We start from the raw sequence: 24,708 nt of genomic DNA on the forward strand, positions 1-24,708 counted from the left end.
ATTCTATTCTATGGCATGTGGGTTGTTGGCACGCTATTTAATGTCCTTTTTCAGATGTTTTCAGCTGTTTTTGAGACATGGCATTTTTTTGACTTTTTCGCCTTACTATAGCCTTGCTTTTTCGGTCATTTTTTCAACATGCCATATTACTGTGTTTTGGGCCATTTTTGCAAGATTTCATGCTATGGCGTGTGTTTGCACGCTATTTAATGTCCTTTTCAGATGTTTTCAGCTGTTTTTGAGACATGGCATTTTTTGACTTTTTCGCCTTACTATAGCCTTGCTTTTTCGGTCATTTTTTCAACATGCCATATTATGGTGTTTTTGGCAATGTTTGCAATATTTTATGCTATGGCGTGTCTTTGCACGCTATTTAATGTCTTTTTCAGCTGTTTTCAGTTGTTTTTGGGACATGTCATTTTTTTTACTTTTTTTCCCATACTATAGCCTTGCTTGTTCGGTCATTTTTTTCAACATGTCATATATTACTGTGTTTTTGGGCCATTTTTGCAACAGATTCTATGCTATGGCGTGTGTTGGCATGCTATTTAATGTCTTTTTCAGTGTTTTCAGCTGTTTTTGGAGACATGTCATTTTTGTACTTTTTGCCATACTATAGCCTTGCTTTTTCGGTCATTTTTTCAACATGCCATATTATGGTGTTTTTGGCGATGTTTGCAATATTTCATGCTATGGCGTGTGTTGGCACGCTATTTAATGTCTGTTTTTCAGATGTTTTCAGCTGTTTTTGAGACATGCATTTTTTGACTTTTTCGCCTTACTATAGCCTTGCTTTTTCGGTATTTTTTCAACATGCCTTATTATGGTGTTTTTGGCGATTTTTTTGCAATATTTTTTATGCTATGGCGTGTCTTTTTGCAGGCTATTTAATTTGTTTTTCAGGTGTTTTCAGCTGTTTTTTAGGCATGGCATTTTTTGACTTTTTCGCCTTACTATAGCCTTGCTTTTTCGGTCATTTTTTCAACATGCCATATTACTGTGTTTTTGGGCCATTTTTTGCACAAGATTCAATTCTATGGTGTGTGTTGGCACGCTATTTAATGTCTTTTTCAGTGTTTTCAGCTGTTTTTGGGACATGCCATTTTTTGACTTTTTCGCCATACTATAGCCTTGCTTTTTCGGTCATTTTTTCAACATGCCATATTTTATGTGTTTTTGGCGATTTTTGCAATATTTATGCGATATGGCGTGTGTTTTGCACGCTATTTAATGTCCTTTTCAGATGTTTTTCAGCTGTTTTTGAGACATGCATTTTTTTACTTTTTCGCCATACTATAGCCTTGCTTTTTCGGTCATTTTTTCAACATGCCATATTATGGTGTTTTTGGCAATTTTTTGCAATATTTTATGCTATGGTGTGTCTTTGCAGGCTATTTAATTTGTTTTTCAGGTGTTTTCAGCTGTTTTTGAGACATGGCATTTTTTGACTTTTTTCGCCTTACTATAGCCTTGCTTTTTCGGTCATTTTTTCAACATGCCATATTACTGTGTTTTGGGCCATTTTTGCAAGATTTCATGCTATGGCGTTGTGTTGCACGCTATTTAATGTCCTTTTCAGATGTTTTCAGCTGTTTTTGAGACATGGCATTTTTTGACTTTTTCGCCTTACTATAGCCTTGCTTTTTCGGTCATTTTTTCAACATGCCATATTACTGTGTTTTTGGGCATTTTTGCAAGATTCTATGCTATGGCGTGTGTTGGCACGCTATTTAATGTCCTTTTCAGTTGTTTTCAGCTGTTTTTGAGACATGGCATTTTTTGTTTGACTTTTTCGCCTTACTATAGCCTTGCTTTTTCGGTCATTTTTTCAACATGCCATATTATGGTGTTTTTGGCGATGTTTGCAATATTTTATGCTATGGCGTGTCTTTGCACGCTATTTAATTTGTTTTTCAGGTTTTTTCAGCTGTTTTTGAGACATGGCATTTTTTGACTTTTTCGCCTTACTATAGCCTTGCTTTTTCGGTCATTTTTTCAACATGCCATATTACTGTGTTTTTGGGCCATTTTTGCAAGATTCAATTCTATGGCGTGTCTTTGCATGCTATTTAATGTCTTTTTCATGTGTTTTCAGCTGTTATTGGGACATGCCATTTTTTGACTTTTTTGCCATACTATAGCCTTGCTTTTTCGGTCATTTTTTCAACATGCCATTATTATTGTGTTTTTGGCCGTTTTTGCAAAATTCTATGCCATGGCGTGTCTTTGCATGCTATTTAATGTGCTTCTCAGCTATTTTCAGCTGTTTTTGAGACATGGCATTTTTTGACTTTTTTGCCTTACTATAGCCTTGCTTTTTCGGTCATTTTTTCAACATGCCATATTTTGGTGTTTTGGGCGATTTTTGCAATATTTTATGCTATGGCGTGTCTTTGCACGCTATCTAATTTACTTTTCAGTTGTTTTCAGCTGTTTGACTGGTTGTTCGGTCAATTTTCAACATGCCATATTACTGTGTTTTGGGCCATTTTTGCAAGATTCTATGCTATGGCGTAGCTTGGCACACTATTTAATGTGTTTTTATGCTGTTCTCAGCTGTTTTTGGGACATGGCATTTTTTGACTTTTTCGCCTTACTATAGCCTTGCTTTTTCGGTCATTTTTTCAACGTGCCATATTATGGTGTTTTTTGCGATTTTTGCAACACTTTATTCTATGGCATGTCTTTGCACGCTATCTAATGTACTTTTCAGTTGTTTTCAGCTGTTTTTGAGACATGGCATTTTATGACTTTTTCGCCGTACTATAGCCTTGCTTTTTCGGTCATTTTTTCAACATGCCATATTATGGTGTATTGGGCCGTTTTTGCAAAATTCTATGCTATGGCGTGTCTTTGCACGCTATTTAATGTCTTTTTCAGCTGTTTTCAGCTGTTTTTGAGACATGTCATTTTTTTACTTTTTTGCCAGACTATAGCCTTGCTTCTTCGGTCAATTTTTCATCTTGCAATATTATCTTGTTTTTGGCCGTTTTTGCAAAATTCTATGCTATGGCGTGTCTTTGCATGCTATTTAATGTCTTTTTCAGCTGTTTTGGGGACATGTCATTTTTTGACTTTCTCGCCTTACTATAGTCTTGCTTTTGGGTCATTTTTTCGACATGCCATATCAAGGTTGCTTTTGGCCATTTTTGTAAGATTCTATGCTATGGCGTATCTTGGCACACTATTTAATGTCTTTTTTAGCTGTTTTCAGCTGTTTTTGAGACATGGCATTTTTTAACTTTTTTGCCATACTATAGCCTTGCTTTTTCGGTCATTTTTTCAACATCCCACATTTTGGTGTTTTTGGCGATTTTTGCAATATTTTATGCTATGGCGTGTCTTTGCATGCGATCTAATGTACTTTTCAGATGTTTTCAGCTGTTTTTGGAAAACGTCATTTTTTGAGTTTTTGCCTTGCCTTTTCTGTCATTTTTTCAACATGCCATATTATTGTGTTTTGGGCCATTTTTTTACAATATTCTATGCAATGACGTGTGTTGGCACAGTATTGAATGTACTTTTCAGTTGTTTTCAGCTGTTTTTGGGACATGTCATTTTTTGACTTTTTTGCCATACTATAGCCTTGCTTTTTCGGTCCTTTTTTCAACATGCTATATTACTATGTTTTTGGCCGTTTTTGCAAAATTCTATGCTATGACGTGTCTTTGCACGCTATTTAATGTGTTTTTCTTGTTTTTCTTATTTAATGTGTTGTCATTTTTTGACTATTTTCCAACATGCCATATTATTGTGTTTTTGGCAATTTTTGCAACATTTTATGCTATGGCGTGTCTTTGCACGCTATTTGATATGTTTTTTAGCTGTTTTCAGCTGTTTTTGGGACATGTCATTTTTTTTAACTTTTTTCACCATACTATAGCCTTGCTTTTTGAGTCTTTTTTTTGTCATGCCATATTATGACATATTTGGCCGTTTTTGCAACAAAACAGAAAAAAAACTTATTCTAAACTTATCCCCATGTCTAAAATAATATCAGAATTAAACCTTTTGTTTTTGCGTAATTTTGAGGGGTGTTGAGCCCTGGAGAAAATGGCACGTGAAATCCAAAAAATGGGTTTTTCTTCACAACAGCCGTACATTCAGTTTTATGTTTTAGATTAGTAACTCAAGTTGTGATTTACGTCATAAGTAAAATAACGTATACACAGAGATACACAGATGAGAGAAATTCAATTTAAATTATTTATACAAAAAAAACCCAACGCATCCTGTTATATCAGGAGTGTGATCTCTACCCTCGGAGCATCACTGTTGTAATTAATTATTAGTTCAAAATTTTAAGAAACTGTAGCCCTTGTACAAGTATATTCATGTACATACTTAAAGTCACAATGTGTGCTCAAATAACTGTTGAATAAAACACATTTCATGCTGACAAACACATTGCCGTACAAAATTACAGCAGTATAATAAAAGTACAGCAAGACTAAAAAATATTTTTGATAGAAAACACTCTAGAAACACACTCTAAATAAAAAGCTACCAAAATGGCGACATCCAGTTCATGAGTGTTTTTCAGCTGCGTGGGTATTTTCAGTTGTGTACATTGTGAGTAAAAAACAAACAAACAAAATAAAACCTACAAAAACAGTACATAGCACTTCAATTCAAACACATTACTTTTTCACATTAAATTAGTTTTTTACTTCCCAGTTTGAAAGTAATGTATATAGGCACAGTAATTAAATTCATGAACCATGTTTGGTCAACACCATTCCTTGTTATTCACAACTCCACTTTAACTCGTGGAGGAAGTCTAATTCTGGCAAGCGACATGGAAACCATTCGGTTCACTTTCTCACAGTTTCTCTCTTTTCCAGAGGTTTAACGTTCTTGAAATGAGAGCTGCCAAATGTAGCTGTTAGCTGTTAGTTGAAAGAGATCTTTGCCGCTCACAGTGAGCTCCCTTTACAGCTTCACCTCAACTTTATCTTTAATGCTGCAAAATGTCCTCATGAAGCTTCCACTTTGCAGCTGGGAAGCTTCACACAAAAACGACACCTGATAAGTCAAAACTCCTGAAGGGCCTCATTCCAAAACAAACTTTAGATTTTAAAAAATGTCAATTTGATTACTCATCTGAATTTAAGCACAATTAAAATAATCTTATTCCACTATTTACAGTCATAGACATACTGTACTTAAAACTGTAGCACATGTCGATGTTATCAGTTAATTATGCTTTGAAAAAAAATTGTAAGTAGTTTGGACTTCATATTTGTATTTTATCAAAAAAACTGTCTTTTATTTGTAATATTCAAAGGAAGTCCATAAACAAGTAACCATGGTTTGGGTATAAACCAGTATTATCATTTATCATCTCTCTATATCCATACTAAGATATTACTGAGCAGTACTGGGTCCAAATGAACATATTTCACTAAAATCTGTTGCAGCATTATATCTTAATATTTGCATGGGCCTTTTTCACAACAGACATTTTGAGATGTCACAGTAGGTAACCCACAGGTGTAAATAGAGAAATTCATCATGGCTGAATTTTATTTAGCTGCTGCAGTTTCAGGGTCCTGACATTGTTCATGCTGGCTCAACGTCGTGGCTTACTGGGACACCTGAATAGAACACAATTGTTTACATTACTCGTAACACCTATGCTTTTCTTATGACAAGTCAAAGTGTCTGCTGGGAAAAAGGTTTATCGATCATTTTGTTTAACTATAAACAAAACAAAACAAAAAAATCCATTTTACTTAAAGGGATAAACACGAATTTGGAAATGTCGAAAAGTATTTTTGAATTCTTAAGTTAATATCCCTGCAGATCAACATCATTCTATATAATTAAAACAACAGTTATTACAATATTCCCTAGTATCTTACATCTTTGTAAGTATTATACTTTTTCAAACCATAAAAATGATATTGAGTGTGTAGTTCTACTGTCGTGCCTGAAAATATATTGTACAGAGTGAGTTGATTTGTTAAAGCTACAGTAGGACAGTAAGCTCGTGGGTCTACAGGTTAGCGAGATACATCTACTTGTCTGTCCCTACAGGATTCGGTGGGCTGCTTTTGTGATTGCTGCGGCTGGAAATGTCTGATTTTGTAGCAGTTATTCTAGAAAATTGCAATGCAAGTTGCAATATTTTTAGGGATTTTTTCATCATAAGAGTTTGTATTTTTGTAAGTTACAATTACGTAGGATCACATGGTGATATAATGCATTTTCAGAGCAAATATTGGCATAAGATAAAACTAATATTTTAAAAAGATCTTTGATGGTCCAAAGTTTTCTTTGTCATACACGTCAGAGCCAGTCAGGAAGATTTAGGAGGCAACAGTGAGGTCGACGAGAATGAAACACAGTGATCGACAGGAAGAATAGGCTACTTTACAAATGAGGCAGAAACAGACGAGAAAGAGATACACCATCAGGTGAGGGAGAGTCTGGGATCCCGAAGCCCAACAGCTTCAGTGTCAGCTGAGACAGAAACACCGTGTGCCCCAAATCACTGTCAGGTGAGGGAGAGTCTCGTGTGCCTACGACAGCTCAACAGCAGTTGTGACACTTTATGGTTTGTTAAGTGAAAGAGCTCCAACACTTACTGAGTACAATAATCTTTGTCCCGTACAGTAGTATGTATTTCATTGTTTGGCTGAAATGGTAAGTGTCCTCCATGAAAGCCTGCTCTGTGCTGCAGAAAATGACTCCACTCGGGATTATATGTGGTGGGGCTCACGTGTTTGCATTCTTGTGCGGTTCACACCGATACCGAAATGACTCAACTCAAGGTATTAAAACCGGTTAATAAACGTTGAGTAAAATTAGCCTTGGGTTGCGAACAGTTCTTCCTGTCACTGTGTGTGAGACTAAATTTGTGGTGAAGTTGCAGTGATTTGAAAAAATTGCAAGGTTGTGCAGAATTCACAAGGATTGGCTGAATTTGCAGTCGCAACACTGCAAAATCCTGGCTTGCACAATTTAAACACAACCAAAAATCAGTCATTTAGACAAATTTACAGGGTCTAAAAGTGAAAACAATGTTGTGCTTTTCTCTGTTGCATCCCAACTAGATGGTTTATGCTTATTGTGAGTGTGTCTTTACATAATATTTGTGCCTACAGCAGCACTGCATATCAGATATCTCATTTTGGAGTGAAACTCTTCAACTGTTCATGTGGGAGGAAAAGGGAAATATATTATGATGGAAAGTTAGCACCATAAGTGCAGCAAAAGGCATTCAACTTGTGGAGGCTCATTCTGGTTTCCATTCATGGCTGGAAGTAGACGACTTAATGGTGTCATTTAGCTCTGTGATGAAATCCATTAGCCCCTTCACCTCATGTTTCATATTGGAGGGATCTAAGGATCAGAAAAAGGCAATGACAGACCTTCATTTCTTTAGACACTGGTACATCAGTGCTCGTGGATTCAGCATGTAGCGCTCAGAGTTGAGTAACTTGGTGAGATACTGCGGCACCGGAGGCCGAGGAGCCACGTAGGATACGCCAGGACTGACAGCCATCACCTCTGCAATCTTCTGCTTCATCTCTTTTATCTCCCGGTCCTGCTTCATCACTTTATCTGTCAAACAAACAAATGTAATACATGAGGGGGTGGATGCTACAGGATTTTTTTTCTTCTTCTAAGGCTGGATTATAAGGAGTCATTCCCTTTCCTCATGTTTCCTAGCTATGAAAACTACCCTCATATAAAGTTCATATGGTTATCGTCTCTAAACTGAACTCCCCTTAAAGACCAAATACTTAAGACTACAAAATGTTCTAAAAAAAAAGTTTAAAAAAAAAGACAAAAAAAGTCAAAAAGTGTGTCAATTTTTTTTTTAAAAATGTGATAAAAAAAAGTATTATTTGTCACAAAATTTTAACTGCAAAAAGTAAAAAATTTAAAAAAAAAACTAGTATAGTATGTTAAAAATGTGGTCATATTATTATTTGTCAAAAAATAAAAAGTAATTGCCTTGTATCTTGAAAAAATAGAATGAAAAAAGTCTTACTATGCCAAATATTTTGACAAAAAGAAATTGCAGAGTATGTTAGAAAAATCTGACAAAAGGTCAGTATTTTATGTCAAAAAATATGATTTAAAAAAGTCACAATATAGTATTTTAAAAAATGTAATACAAAAAAAGTATTTCTATTGTATGTTATAAATGTAAAAAAAGTCATAACAGTGTCACAGTGTGCATGTAACAAAAGTTATTGTATGCCTACAGTGGAGCCAAAATATGAAGTGCATCACGGCCACATGGGGACGCTGTTGAATTCAGATTTCCACCAAAAGGTCATCACTTGTTCCTTAGTCCATGATCTACTTTTCTTTAAACAATGTTTGAATCTGTTAACACAATATCTAAAAAAATATCATCAGGTAGAAGAAAAAACAAGCAGGACTCATTTTAGCTGAGTCACTCACAACAGGCACTACGAATGCACAAGAATAAACAGCTAAGCTGCACAGGGAGATGACGCAAACGTTCAGAGAAAGAAAAGGAACCTTGAGCGATTTCCAGCTGTCGGCGGGCGTCTCCCAGAGCCGAGAACAGGTCCAGTTTGATGCGAGTCTCTGCGCTCAGGTTGTACTCCAGATGTTGAGCTTTCTCCTGCATGGCTGACAGAGTGGACAGCAGCATGTCTGTCTCTTTCTCCACACAACGGTACTTTCCCAAAGCCTGAGTCCAAAAACACATTAGCAGTGAGAACACAGGTAAAACATCAATCAAGCGTCTGTGATGACCACCTGCAGGTGCTTTGGTTTCCTACGTTTTTCAAAATGAATTAGTATTTCACATATTTCTTTTGCCTTCATGAGTTCAGGTTCATTCACATAGGAAACAAATGCACCACAGAGAAAACAATTTCCATGATGAAGTGGCCAGCCATTCAAAAAACATGAAAGCTGCACATTATATTAGATACTCTGAGGGATGATTCTTTCTGTGTTAACATTGACTTTTAACATTTTTAGGGAGGTGGCCTGTACTCAGACACTTTTCATTAAAGCAGTGCAATGTTTTTATGAAAGACCTGGCTTTAGTTTCAGCATGCTTCATGGAGAGTATGTCACTAAAATGAAGTCAAATACCACAACAATGTACACACCTGATGTCAAGACAAAAACACCCATACAATATTACTGCATACCGATATGATGACAAAGTGCAATATGTTGACTGCAGGCCAAAATAAAATAGATTAAAAAATACTAAATGGTCCCGATGAACCCAATCTCACTGACGATTCAGTTTTCGAATAGAATTTACAAACACAAAGAATTACAGACATAAAAATCAAACAGCAAAACGACTACATGACCAAACTGAGGACAACCAAGAACTGGACCACTCGAGACTCACAGACACTTAAACTCACATTCCCAAATAGTTTAAAAAGATACCTCAACATCACTCTCTAGATCTACCACACGACTCTGTTTCACTTGACACTCCAGCTGTAGTTGTTTGTACTCTGTCTCTAGATCTTTAACTCTTTTCCTTAACATTTGGGTCTCACAGTGTTCCTGCCTGGTGTAGGAGATGGAGAGAATAACAGTTTTGAGCGGTCAGAGAGGGTTTTCATTGGAAATCAAGACAAGTTTACACAGAAAGAAACATGACACTTCATTTTACACAGGTCTTTCTTTTTTCTTTTTTTATATTTTTCACACAGGTAGTAAATATGGCAAACAAAATCAAGGGTAATATATAAGTCTGTAAAAATGTGCACTGAAGCAGTAGTTTGACATTTTGGGGAGACGCTCATTTACTTTCTTGCCAAGACTCAGATGAGAAGATACTGTCATATCTGTTCTGTAGACGGTATAAAGACGTGGACATAGCAACTGTGATGACACCTTCTTTTTGGACTACTGTGTTGACGCGTCAAGTTTGTGACTTTGTTGCCATTTTGTTGGGGTTTTTTAGAGCCAGAAGTGACCATATTTGGACGAAACGGTGGAGCTATAGAAACGTGAGGGTTGGATGTGCGAATCTGGAGACACAGCCAGGGTAGTGACTAATCACAGGGCAGCCACATCCTAAATCATACCCTGCTTTATCGACTATTTTAACCTAATTTACAAAATGAGCATTATGCTGTACTGAAGATGACTTAAAACTGGTGATTGGGAACAAAAATGTTTACAGGGTGTCTATGGGAATCAGACACTTCAATTTAATGCTTCTCTCCTTTCTTTTTTCACTAACTTTAAGGCAGATTTTTTGAAAAATCTTCATTTTCTTATTTATCTCTTTTTGGTTTGTGGATAAATTAAAAACTGAGACATAACATTTTAATTAGTGAGCTTTAGAGGTGCATGTAGACAAATTTTCTTAATTTTGGACAAATCCAGGCTAGCTAAGCTAAGCTAATAAACTGCTAGCTTCATATTGAACATTCAGACATGAGTGTGGTATCGATCTCTTCATCCAACTCGTGGCAAGACAGCATATAATGCATTATTCAAACTATTTCTTCAAATGTTTGGCCATAAACTCACAGTAGCGTTTAATGATACTCAGTAGAAAAAAAATGCAGGTCCAGCATTACTTTTCAGGCATAAAACCACTTCAGTTACAAGGAATTTTAAAGGTTTGGTAGGTGTGATTTACCTGTTTGTTAGACTCCGTGCTGTGCTGGCTGCTTCCTCCAGTTTCTGAGCCTGAAGCTCAGCCAACTGTTTCTCAACGGAGAGTCTGGCCTCCGTCTCTGCTCTGGTCTTCTTCTCCAGCATCGCACTGCTCTGTTTGTCCCTTTGTTTGGTTTTAGTCAGACACAGAATCCTGAAGGAAGAGCATTAAACTCACTTTACATAATGTCAAAAATATGCAGATAAATAAGTGGGTTACTGTCACATCCAAATAGACTTGAGACTAGACTTTGAGATTAACTTCAGAGCCCCTTAAAGAACAGACAGACGATGTTAAATGTGCTTCTTATCATCCTCGTAGTTGCTGAGAGCACCTTGCTTTAAAAATTGAAGCATGTCTTATTAGAACTGACGGTGCTGATCAAAGCTGTGTGTAACGTGCTCCTCGCAGAAAAGCTTTAAAGCCTCTGGCAGGTAGATGTGGGTTTGATGTGGTGCATGTCTTAAAAGTTCATCTGTGACTGGACAGACTATGTAACAAAGTCATTTTTTGAACACAGTTTTTTCTAGATAAAACTGTGATGTTACATTTTTACTATTACAGAAACAAATGCACTTATTAGGAAATCAAATAGCAGGATGAAAACTCAGTGACTGGCTAGGTTTACGTGCACATTAACATTCCAGGATTTTTCTGAATCTGACAATATCCTGAATTTCATGTCAGGTAAAGAGCATAATCCATTTTGCATTATTTGATTTAAGCTTTTTCCTAGATGTCTGTCTAGATGACTTGGACAACAATGGATTTTTGCGCAAATATTGCAACGACAACCTTTTCAAGAAGGTTGTTGAAGGAATGAAAGAGAAGGCCTGCGCTCACATCGATGAACAAGTCTGCCACTAGTGGAAAACTTTGAAACAATCCTATCATGAGGTAATGAAACAAGTGACACAAGCGTGTCTAGCAGTTCCACTGTTCCCTATTTTGATGTGATGAACACCATGTTAGGGCATGTTAATTGCAGAATGCATGGCTGCATGATAACAGGAATATTAGTAAAGTGTTGATTTTGATTATTCAAGTAAAAAGCTTAGTAGAAATATTGTCTTTTTTAGAATAAGTGCAAAAACCAGAGTATTTTGTGTATGTCCTTGATTAAAGGGAACAGATTGTTATTGTAGCCCAAAACCGTATAATTTTTTTTTTTTTAAGTTTTCATTGAAATTCAAGTGTTTATCATTTATTTATGAATAAGAATTGAGGGCCACCATCACTCAGCTTGAAATATAACTTCATATGATATTAATTCTGTATTTAAAATAGATCCATTGATCCTTTTCAGAATAAAAAACATCAGCCCACAGACAGTTTGCTTTCACACAGATAACCATAGTCCTAGCAGCATTTTGCATGCAGTCTTCCCTGTCTTACTTTATTTATAGACTGATGTTATGTGTATAATGGCCCACAGAAGGAGCCAAAGAGCTTTCTTCATCAGCAGATCTGGTGGTGACTCACTTGCTCTGGAGCAGCATGTTGGACTGTCTGAGCAGGGAAACTTCTGGTCTCAGGCTCCTTTCGCTGTTGGTCAAGTTGCAGATGTGACTTCGCAGCTCCTGCTCGCTCTGCCTGCTCACCTGCAGCTCGCCTTTCAGCCTCCTCAGCTCCTGCTCCAGCCTGAAAGAAAAACATGGTATGTTTTTAGCACACATTCACCTTAACATGCCTGGTTTCAAACTTAAAAAAACAATGGCATACTTGGTCATCTGCTCAGTGTGGTGATTCTGAGCGGCTGTGGCACTCTTCTCCATAACGTCCCGGTTGGGGCTGACTGTTTTTGAGCTGGATCTCTGCTTCTTTTCAGTCCTCCCTGCAGGTGGTGAAGGAGTGTTTGTGCTGCCTCTGCGGGTTTTTGGCGAGGAGCTTTTAGACGCCCGTGTGGCTTTGCTTCCTTGCTCATCTTGAGGTAGATTTTCTGGGGTTGTAGAGGATTCTGGTCCTCCTGCCCCACAGTGGAGCACATCTCTGGACTCACCAGGTTTGGATAATACCAGCCGTCGGTTTGATTCAGCCGACCTCACCTCCTGTGTTCCCTTCTCTGTTGCTCTTTCTTCGCTGCGGATCTGGAGGCAGTCCACAGTGTGCACCTCATCGTGGGCCACAACAGCACCATTCTGACACTGATACTGAGTCGACTCTGGCTTTATTTTCCATTTTGAGCCTGTAAGTTAAAGCAGCAACAAAAGATCGATGTCATGACCCTACTATTGTCTCAATTCTGCAGGTGTAATATACAGTGTTGGGGTAATTGCATTGAAAGCATCAAAAAAAAGTAGTTCGAAAATACTTCTGAATAATTGACACCTAATACTGGTTCAAGTTTAGCTATTCTGTCTGATCTATGAATTTCCCTGTCATCCGTTGACAGGGGTCAGAATGAAAGAAAAGGGGCAGTGAGCTGGTCAAAGAGAGTTCAATTACAGTAGAGAGGCGATGGTAAAATTAAAAAGAAAAAAACTTCCTTTTATGGCTTGAAACTATTAGTAGTTTCATTAGTTAACAAAAGACAAATATCACAATGTGACTGGACCACCAGTTGGAAATTGTAGTAACTTCTAGTTTAATGCAGTGTATGTAGTTTACCACACCCCAACACTGGGGACATGAAGGGTTCAAAGACATTTGCAGTCTTTGCTGTGAACAACAATGGAGAAAGTTCAAGTTTGTTTTTAAATGTATTGCATTATATTAAAAGTAAAGTAAAAAGTAAAAGTATTATATTATTATTATATATATTATTATTTATTATTAAGATTTGCAGCAGCTAACTGACCTTTTTTGGTGTTTATATCAGCTAACAATGCAGTTCTCTTATTGTTGTGCTACCACATAAATTAGAATAGAAAGCTTTATTAATCCCAAAGGAGGAAACTCATTTGCCACCAGGAACAACTTGTACAAACAACAAACAATGTACATGGTGCATTCATAGTACATAACAAATACAAATGCACGGCACAACAAATAAATTACACCATAAAACACCAGCTGAGAAATAATCAACAGCTTAGACCACATCTAAAAGTGTTCATTGAAAAATCTGACAGCTGCTGGAACAAAATACCTTCTGAGTCCTTCGGAGGAACAGCAAAATCTTTTAAGGACTAAATTATTAATTGATTAATCGTGAAAATAATCAGTAGATTATTCGAATTATACTGTATTCTAATAGTATTATATATCAATTGAGTTTTCAGCACACACCACTGCCAGTACTGAGTTAAAGAGAACGTTGAAAACATGTTTATGTCAGGAGGCTTAGCTCAGTGAGTAAATCAGATGTTTAGGGGTCTAGAGAATGGTGGTTCAAATCTTACCTGTGACATTTCACTTTTATGGCATAGATAAAATATAATAGCTGATGTGTGTCTGCTCTGCTGATGTAAGTCATCGATGAGGTACCTTGCAACAAACACTTTAAACATTTAAAAAACACACAATTCTCCTTGTCTCCTGAATTTTCATAAAGTGAACACTGAATTTTCCCTGCTGAGAACTATGTTGATTATCGGCCTGACTCATATATCAGTGGAGTTTTCGACAGACGTCACTGCCATTACTGAGCGAAAGGGAACATCGAAAACAGCTGAAGTACCAGGAGGTTTAGCTCAGTGGGTAAATCAGGTGGTTAGTATACCAGAGGTTGGTGGTTCAAGGCTTACCTGAAACAGGTACATTTTGAAGACTGAGCTAAACCCAAAGCAAGCATAGAGCTAAGGGAAACATTAAATACATGAAGTTGGGTTGAGAGACAGGAAAGACAGTCAAGAGTCAGGCAGTAGGGGGAAAGAAAAGAAGTTAGATAAAGAGACAGGAAAGTCTGTCAAGTTACATGCAGTTGGATTGTGAGACAGGAAGTTGAGGTGAGAAACAGGATGTTGGGTTGAGAGACAGGAAGGTTAGTCAAGTTACAACAAGTTAAGTTGAGAGACAGGAAGTTGAGTGAAGGTAAAAGGAAGCTCATACTGAATACTGAATTGTCAGAGTAGACCTATATATCAGCAGATATTTTACTTTAATTATGCTATAAAATATTATTTGGCTGTAAATTCATACAGTTTAGACCGTGATTGTGAAATTAAGGCACGTAAAGTTGAGTGACATATCATTTTGGCTGATAAATCAGGTGAAGTGGTCCCATAACAGGTAAAACCAGCATCAGCAGTGACGTCTGTCGAAAATGCGACTGATATATGAATCAGGCCGATATTCCTTGATTTCGACAGACGTCACTGCCGATACTGGTTTTACCTCTTTTGGGACCACTTCACCTGATTTTTCGTCCAAAACGATATATCACTCCACTTAACATGCCGTTTTGGCCGAAAAATCAGGTGAAGTGGTCCCAAAACAGGTAAAACCAGTATCTGCAGTGACGTCTGCCAAAAATCAAGAAATATTGGCCTGACTCATATATCAGTCGCATTTTCGACAGACGTCACTGCCGATACTGGTTTTACCTCTTTCGGGACCACTTCACCTGATTTTTTGCCCAAAACGGCATGTAAAGTTGAGTGATATATCGTTTTGGCCAAAAAATCAGGTGAAGTGGTCCCAAAAGAGGTAAAACCAGTATCGACAGTGACGTCTGTCGAAAATCGACTGATATATGAGTCAGGCCAATATTCCTTGATTTTGACAGACGCATCTGCCGATACTGGTTTTACCTCTTTCGGGACAACTTCACCTGATTTACTAGCCAAACGATATATCACTCATCTTCACGTGCCTTAATTTGTTCTGCAATATCACAATCAGTGTCTAAATTGTATAGCTCTACAGCCAAATTATGTTTTATAGCATAAATAAAATAAAATATCAGCTGATATCTTGGTCTGCTCTGCTGATTCAGTATTCAGTATCACCTTTCTTCTGCCTTCACTCAACTTCCTGTCTCTCAACTTAACTTGTTGTAACTTGACTAACCTTCCTGTCTCTCAACCCAACATCCTGTTTCTCACCTCAACTTCCTGTTTCTCACCTCAACTTCCTGTCTCACAATCCAACTGCATGTAACTTGACAGACTTTCCTGTCTCTTAACCTAACTTCTTGTCTTTCCCCCTACTTCCTGACTCTTGACTGTCTTTCCTGTCTCTCAACCCGACTTCATGTATTCAACGTTTTCTTTAGCTCTATGCTTGCTTTGGGTTTAGCTAAGTCTTCAAAATTTACCTGTTTCAGGTAAGACTTGAACCACCAACCTCTGGCACACTAAACCCTGGATTTACCCACTGAGCTAAACCTCCTGATACTGCAACTGTTTTCGATGTTCCCTTTAGTTCCGTAATGGCAGTAACGTCTGTCAAAAACTCCACTGATATATACTGTATGAGTCAGGCCGATAATCAACATAGTTCTTGGCAGGGAAAATTCAGTGTTCAGCGTATGAGAATTCAGGAGACAAGGTGTTAATTGTGTGTTTCTTAAATGTTCTCAGTGTTCATTGCAAGGTACGTCATCAATGACTTATATAAGCAGAGCAGACAAATTAACTGATATTTTATTTCGTTTATGCCATAAACATCAAAACTGACCTGCCACAGGTAAGATTTGATCCACCAACCTCTGGCATGCCAACCACTGTATTTACCCACTGAGCTAAACCAACTGCTACATCAACTACTTTAGATGTTCTATTTAGCTCAGTGATGGCAGTGACGTCTGTCGAAAACACTGATATATGAGTCAGGCTGATAATCAACTAAGTTCTTGGCAAGGAAAATTCAGCATTCAGTTTATGAAAATTCAGGAGACAAGGAGACAATTGCATGTTTTTTAACTGTTTTAAGTGTTTGCTGCAAGGTACCTCATCGATGATTTATATCAGTTGAGCAGACATACCTCAGTGATATTTTATTTTATCAATGCCATTAAAGTCAAAAGTTACCTGCCTGAAACAAGACTTGAACCACCAACCTCTGGCACACAGTCCACCTGATTTGCCCACTGAGCTAAACCTTCCAATACATAATTACTTATTAATGTTCCCTTTAGCTCAGTAATGGCAGCAATGTCTGTCAAAAACTTGGATGATATATGAGTCAGGCCGATAAAAAACACACAATTGTCTCCTTGTCTCCTGAATTTTCATATACTGAATACCTAATGTCCCTGCCAAGAACTTAGTTGATTAACTGTTTTAAATGTTTGTTGCAGGGTACATCGTCGAAAACATACCAAACCTCCAAAAATGCGATTCATTGGAAAGAAAAATTATGATAATAATAATGAGAATTATTATAAATAATAAGAATTGTGGTCTCCATAACTAACTACAGCATTCATGACAATTGCCCGGGTGAGAATTTTTATATAAGGCACCCTTTTACAAGTTAAAGGCACGCATAATAAAGTGTGGGATGCTTTGAGTAACAAGCCATCTGCCAATGCGGCTTCTCACTTCTACCTCTTGCTCCTCCACAGCTCTGCCCTCTCGCCCAAATATGGATACTTCTGGCTCCAAAAGCCAAGATGGCGATGGCTAAAATGCCATACTTGAGGCTTGAAAACAAGTGTCCACAAACCAATGGGTGACATCACCGTAGCTGCATCCATTATTTATACATTCTAAGCTGCAGACCTGTTGCACACACCTCTATTGACAATAACTGCAGTGTTGTATTTAGGGCTGGACCGGAATATTTGTTTTTTCGGATATTCGTAAATTGGGTAGGTATTTGATTTTTAATTTAGGATTTCGGATATATGTGGGGGTTTTTTTGTTGGTTGTTGTTTTAAGGAATGTCATTTCAAAGTTTGTGCGAGAAAATTGAATAAGTAAATCTTAAATCTTAGATTTGCTGGAGTTAGTAGGGTCTATAATAATTTGTCTATGATAACAAATATTTTCACAAGCTGTGTGAAAGGTCATTGAACCCAGCACCTCAGGAGTTTGAGTTGGTCCGCTCAGCCCCTCTCTTTCTCTCTCTGTTTCTCATGATATTGGTGCTGCGCCTGTCACACACAATAACAGGAATACTCATTTTACCAAATGTTTATTAATGGGATTATTAACCGAGCTGAGTCATTTCGGTGTCTGTGTGAGCAGCACCGGGGTGCAAATGCGTGAGCCCTCCTGAAACTCACCCAGAGGGGAGCCATTTCCTGCAGTACAGAGCAGGTGAATTTTAACATCTTCCATATTGAGAACACTTATCATTTCTGACTCATATCCAAATGTAATTTAGAACTCTGGACACAGATTACAGTATTGCGAAAGTGTCAGAGTTTTTTAACTTTACAAACTATAATTGTGACAACCACTGTGAAGCAGTCGGGGTGCACTGGGCTAATGCATGGTGTCTCTATCACTTCATGCTGAAGCTCGAGGGCACCCAGAAAATGGTATTTGGGACAGCCCTAATTCTACTTGTATTATATGTGTTACATTTGTATCATTGGAATTGTACTATTGGAATTATAGAGAATCTAAAGAATTTCACTGAAACGATAATAACAAAACAACATGTTTCACATTTACAATTGTTGTTCTGAACTCGCAGTTTCTGGTAGATCTTCACACAGTTCATTTGGAATAAACACTGCAGGACTGAGCGGGTACTTTGAGTTATCACACAAACAAAAGAGTCAAACCTCTGATCTCATAACAGAGCAACATCCTGCAGATTGTAAGAATGGTAGACACAAGTGTGTATTAATAGACGGTGCAGAAAACTCACTGCTGCTGCCATCTGTGCCAGTCTTGGGGTAAACCTGCAGGCCTGGAGGGAGCGAGTGCTGCAGGAGGTGCATGTGGAAATCATTCTCACTCTGCACAGCTTTCTGTATGCGCAGCTTGAAAATGTTAGTGAAGTAGCAGGTGGCATCAAACCCCAGATACACCACGGGATATCCAATGCTGAACATTAATACAAAGGGGGGGAAAAAAAGACACAGTTTGGTAATGTGTGCCACATTAAAAAGACATAAACACATCCTGGCTACCAGATCATATTATCAATGCTTAATCTATTTATAGATTATACACATTTTTACATATTTTAATTCATTCTTTATTGGTCATTAGCTGGTGTCATAAAAATGAATTTATTCCTTTTATCTATGATGCACAATAACCTAGGCTGATCATAATATCACACAGGGGATAAATAAAAGTTTAACTTTTAGTTTTACTGATGCTTTTTATTGCAGCTCAATTAATTTCATGTAAGATATGTCAATTCTGAAAACTCCACTAAGGGCTAAAAGGGCGATTAAACCAACTTACCAGTGTGCAGCAAAAAGATGAGACAGGTTGGCATGAGAAGTTTTAAGGTCTTTCAGTCGAAGTGAAGCCTCTGTGTACACAAGCAGGATCCACAGGGACACCGTTGATATACAAATGCCTTTCTCTGCAGAAAAATATTAAATAAACACATTTTAAGAGGGGGAGAAAATATTTATTTATATAAAATGACAACTCATAGAGTTAAATTGTGAATTAATCACTAGCACCTAAAAGTACATATTCATTGCAAACAAAGCAAACAAAGACCAAGTCATTATTCATTGTTTTTATTTTCTATATTTCATTGTGTTTATTGCCATTGTTATATATCCTTAATTTGTAGCATATTTGTTTGTTATTTATTCGTTTTTATTTTATTTTTTTTAATTTTTTTACTGCTGTTTATCATTCTTGACAGAAATCACTGCTAGGGATTTATTTTTAAAGTACTTTTATTGCGATTGTAATCATATATTATATATCTCTCAAACATGTATGCATGGGAATTCAGGACATTGCCCTTAAAGAGCTAAATGCTCAGTCACTTTTTTTCTGAATAAACAATGGCAGATGATGATGATGATCTTAATATTTTGTGAGCAGGGGAAAAAAATGATACAGCATAGTATCAATATTTTTGGATGGCAATATTGTATCGATACACTACGCCACTAATCAATGTTTTTTATTATGTAAGTAATAGCTTGGATTTTCTGAAGTGCGGTTATACGAGGGACTTATCAATAGTCAATATATGACATGCAGTAGATGGCAGTCCGCACGCCCTCAGTTTCGAGAAGCAGGCTGGAGTCTGACATGGAAAAATTAGTCATGTAATGCTGTGGAGGGGGTCACCAACAAAACGTATTTTAGACACCTATATAAAAGTCCCACCAAAAAACAGCAATATCAGTTTAAATGTACACTGTATTGAAAGTATTTTCAACACTTAACCTTCATGTCAGACAGTGATATCCAACGGAAAATGAAGCTGTTATATCTTTGCTGTCAACACCAGACGACATTGAGAAAAACAGTGATTACTTCCCCACTAAAATGGACTGTCTGAAGGAAAGCTAAAGGGGTGAGAAATACTCTCAGTATGGCACACACTCAAACTGATAATGATTTTATAAGGTAGGACCTTTATGTAGCCAAAATATGTTTTGTTGCTGACCCCAATCAACAGTAGTACATTGCTTAGCTTTGGTGTCAGACTGCAGCCTGCTTCTCCACCCTGGGGGCATGCCGACTGCCATCTACTGCTTGTAACACAATGACAATGGATCCCCAAAGTTCCCAAAAAACTTGAACTATCACTTTTAAAAGGTTTCACTTGTGGGAGATCATCTTAGCTTGGAATAAAGGTAATCCATCTCAGTATATCATGATATATTTCATCAAAACACATTTCAAATCCCAATAATATTTACTGTGACTAAAGTACTGTGATAATATTATAACATGGGGCTTTCTGCTGATATTTTTGTCCTATGTGTGGTAATTAAAAACAAGAAACAATAAAACACATACTCACCTGTGTGCCAAATGTAATTAAATAACACATAGGTGCTCGCCACAAAGAATAGCCAGTGCAAAGGAACAAAAATTAAACAAAAGATGTCCAGAGTAAAGGCAGCACAAACAAAAACAACACAAATAACCTGCAAACAAACACAAAAACCTTCATTAATTTCAGTAAAATGCACTGGATTCATTCAGTGGGATTATCATCTTCTGCACACAAAATAAAATCACACAGCGGGGGTTCTTACCAGCCCGTGGCAGTGGAAAGTGGTGTACACGCTCCCAAAGAAGAGCCAGCATGGCCACAAGTACTCCAGTCTGAATTCAAGGATGAAATCTGCCAGCAGCACCAGTGTCCACATTATCATAAACTTCAGGAAGGTGTACGCACTGCAAAAAGAAGGGTAATATTATTATGTTTATACATCAAACATCAGCAGGAGAATATATTTAGTCTGGACAAATGTAAATCAAATTTGTATTTAAGGCTTTGATTTTTAGCAAATAAAGACATTTCAGATACACCAAAGCCACTTGAGCCAAAGCATTAAACACACAGAAGCCAATTTAAACCTGGAAATCGGATTGCTAAGCCTATAATCGAGCAGCTGCATCTTAAAATTGCAGTCTGTTTTTTTTAAGCAGAGGCACAAAAGAACAATGACTGTTCCCTCATTTGTTTTATGAGGAAACCACCAGCCAAACAGGAGCTGTGGTGTCCTCCTTTGTTCTGCGCGTCCGTAGACCACTATCACATCACCCCTTCTTTGTTTGGTAACCATGGCAATATTTCATCTGGAGGAGCGAGGGAGCACCACGACATCCTATTACACATGCAAGTTTTAAATCTCCCCCTTTTTATTGTTACTGATACAAAGTGTAGTTGAATCTATCGTACAGGTATTTTTTTTATAATAGATACTAAACAATGAATGATAAAAACAATAAAAAGCCATTTTTATCTTGAAGAGTGAGAAGGGACTGTAAACAACTTCAAATTAGCATTATGGTACCTTTTTAAATTTAGCCCACTTGAATTTCAACTGTATAATCTGGATTTATTCCTAAACAAAGAAGTAGCAATATTTAATCTTTGAGGGTGAGGGGCGAGAGAAAGGGAGGACGTAGGCATCTTAAATTCAAATCAGCTTTATAATGTTACTCAAATTATGTATTTTCTTTAATCTCACTTGTTATTTTAAATAAAACTGACTTAAATATCTGACTTATTCCACAACCAAAAAAAACAATATTTATTTTGGAGAGTAAGGGGGGGAGAAAGGGCATGGACTACAGCATTTTAAATTCATCAACTGTTTATTGCAATTTTATCACTACAGTATTTTTTAATTTAGTTTATAGGTATTTTTTATCAGTTGCTAAATTTAATTTCCATTAAAAGCAGAAATTGTAAGCTGCATTTGATTGCAAATTTATTAACCCAAAATAATGCAATGTTTGTATTTCCAAAATAAAGCACATTTAATAGATTTCTATTTACTGCCTTGCTCATGTGAAACAATGCACATTTAAAACAAATGGTTTCTTTCTTCTGAGGCAGTCTTCTCTTGTCTGGACTCTGTCTAGACGCTTTTAAATTATGTTTTTTTTATATGCAAAATGAGCCGCTCTCCTTTAGTCTTATGAAAACGCAGTTAATAATATTAACTGCATGAGCTAAGTAAACATAATTGGGCCTGATTGAGGACACAAGAGACAGAGTAAAGCAGATGTAACAGCCTGAGCAGAAGCAGGCCGACGTCAACTTGCACAGCTGCTGATTTCTGTCTTTCTGTAAACAATTTGGGATGAAGTAAGTCGCACATTTCCACGCCTCTGTCTGCGCAGTTAAACCCGCATTAAAGCGTATTAAAACTCCAGACTGGTTTATGAAAAATGTGATACAGGAGATGAGGTGATGTGAGGCAGACAGGTGAGCAGGATGACGACGGCTGAAATTTACACAAAGACGAAGCACCACAACAAAAGCAGCCTCCGCCAGGCGACGCGGCGCTAGCTACCTCTCAGACAGCTTCTCTGTTATTTTCAGTTTTTTCATTTTCCGTAGCCTGCTCGCGTCCACATAGCGTTTCTTCATCTTATGGCTTGTGCTCCCTCCGTGCTGTTGGTTTTGACACCGCGGCAGCAGCAGCGGCGGCGGTGAAGACCGTAAAAGGAGCACAGATTGCTGAAGAAGATCCCTCCTTGTGGCAGCGGATGTTCAGCTCAACCTGCGATGATGTCTGCGAGCTGACACAGGCGGCCGACGGATCTGCGCATGCTCAGTGGATGTTGTACCTACAAGTGTTCATCGCAGGAGGGGAGCAGAACAACACACTGTACACACTGTTCCCTGTGCATGTTGCATTAATTTATTATATAATAACAACAGTGGTAGCAGCTTTACAAACACAATTTGGAACCATAACAAGTAGCAGTGACCAGCAGCACTCATCACTCCCCCTTTTCACTGACCCTCTGTGGATGGATTTACTTATATAGGTCTACTTCAATTTGTTATTTCAGAATCAGAGATACTTTATTGATACCTGGGGGTAACAACACAATCGCTCTGATACCAAGCATAGAAAATAATACAAATATAATTAATAGCTATTGAAATCTGAATTAAGTAAAAAATAAAGATATACATAGATAATATAAAATAAAAGATGCAGATTAGAAAAAATACAAATATGTGCATTATGCTTTAATTTCACACCAGTATGTAACAATGACAAAATGTTAAATATGTATAATATGTTATTAAAGACAGGCCTGATAACCTGTGTCCGGATTATTCTAAGGTGTTGGAAGGAGCCTCAAACTCCTACACTGAATATGTGGAGGGTTCAAATGATGGAAACTGCTGCATGTGAAAAGATGGTAGCAAAACTGAACTGTGAAACTGGCATGGTTAATGAACAATGGGACAGTTTCAGTGGATATGTGTCTGGAAGGAATAACCCGATGATGTAAAGATGCTGCGTACACCATTTGGAACATTTGCAATACCTTGTTTTGATGCTTAGCACATCATCATAATTAATAGACTACCTTTTTATGCTGACACTTGCTGATGTTTGCTGGACCTCCTGCCTGTCTGTCTGGTATTTTTTAATATTTTTAAAAATAAATTATATGTAATATATAATTTATAGAAATTATTTACATATTTTACTATACTTAATGTTTTTTTTCATACTGCTATGCTAAATTATTATAATTAACACTATCATATAATATTTTATACCATTTTATACTGTACACATATCCCGTGGTGGCAAACAACTATGTATATTCACTGAGTTGTTGTTTACTCAGTAGTACAGTTCTGAGGTAGTTTATTATTTCCATTTTATGCTAGTTTATATTTCTACTCCTTTACATTTTGGAGGTAAATATTGCACTTTTTAATCCACTACACTGCTGTGACAGTTTAAGTTACTAGTTACTTTGTGAGTTTATGTTGTTAATGCAAAATATAAATCAACTAATAATTAGCAGCAGTATATAACGGAATTCAAAATAACTGCAGCTGCCACATTGGGAGATGAACACATTCATGCATCAACATTTATAAACCAGTAATATAATATAAATGTTTTATTGTGAAATAGGCCACTGCTCTCACAGATTACTTTTACTTTTGGTGCTTTAAGTATATTTTAATGCTAATACTTTTGTACTTTTACTTAAGTAAAGTTTTGAATGCAGAACTTATAATTGTAAAAGAGTATTTCTTCATGGTGGTATTGCTACTATTTCTTCAGTAACTTCTTTCACCATTATATATACCAAACGCATGCATTTTCACTAAAACACACTAGTATTGGAGTCTGGCGTTGGAGACAGCATAGTTAAGTTTCACTTTCGTTTCAATTTTCAAGTTCAGTTTTAGTAAAAATGCATGTATGTCATTCATCATTCATTACTTATTCCAGTGCCCTTTGCACTTGTTAACAGTTTACAGAAAGTGTTACTGTATATACTGTATACATTGTGTGTTGTTTCATGTTGCTTTTTATGTATATTTATACACACGTTTTTCCACCTATTTGTGTTCTGCATTGTAGTTAAATGTTTACTTTTACCCATCTTTGTTCAGCTTTTTTATTCTTGTTTTTAGCTGTTGGTCTATGTCTATTTCCATTTATCTTTCTGTGAAGTGTTCTTGGAACAGTATGTAACATTGAAAACAATGGGGGAAAAAATCATGTTCCATGTATGTGTAAATTTTTGTATGAGCACAAAGCTTGTCATTAGCGGTTGAAGATGTATTCAGATCATTTACTT

At 37.0% G+C, this 24,708-nt stretch overlaps 1 protein-coding gene across 1 annotated transcript; it reads right to left on the reverse strand.

The window, feature by feature from the left end:
* Window positions 1–5,858: 5,858 nt before the first annotated feature.
* si:dkey-12h9.6 (macoilin-1) lies at window positions 5,859–22,997 on the reverse strand. The gene is made up of 11 exons (XM_042503655.1): window positions 22,434–22,997; window positions 20,661–20,802; window positions 20,423–20,549; window positions 18,886–19,009; window positions 18,338–18,516; window positions 12,356–12,818; window positions 12,116–12,274; window positions 10,616–10,786; window positions 9,403–9,529; window positions 8,503–8,677; window positions 5,859–7,569 (listed from the first exon to the last, which is right to left on the reverse strand). Exons 1-11 carry the CDS (start codon window positions 22,508–22,510, stop codon window positions 7,379–7,381), a joined length of 1,935 nt encoding a protein of 644 aa, XP_042359589.1. The 5' UTR covers window positions 22,511–22,997; the 3' UTR covers window positions 5,859–7,378.
* Between the last annotated feature and the right edge of the window lie 1,711 nt (window positions 22,998–24,708).

This window comes from Plectropomus leopardus, chromosome 16 (genome assembly GCF_008729295.1).
Source record: "Plectropomus leopardus isolate mb chromosome 16, YSFRI_Pleo_2.0, whole genome shotgun sequence".
Lineage (NCBI taxonomy): Eukaryota > Metazoa > Chordata > Actinopteri > Perciformes > Serranidae > Plectropomus > Plectropomus leopardus.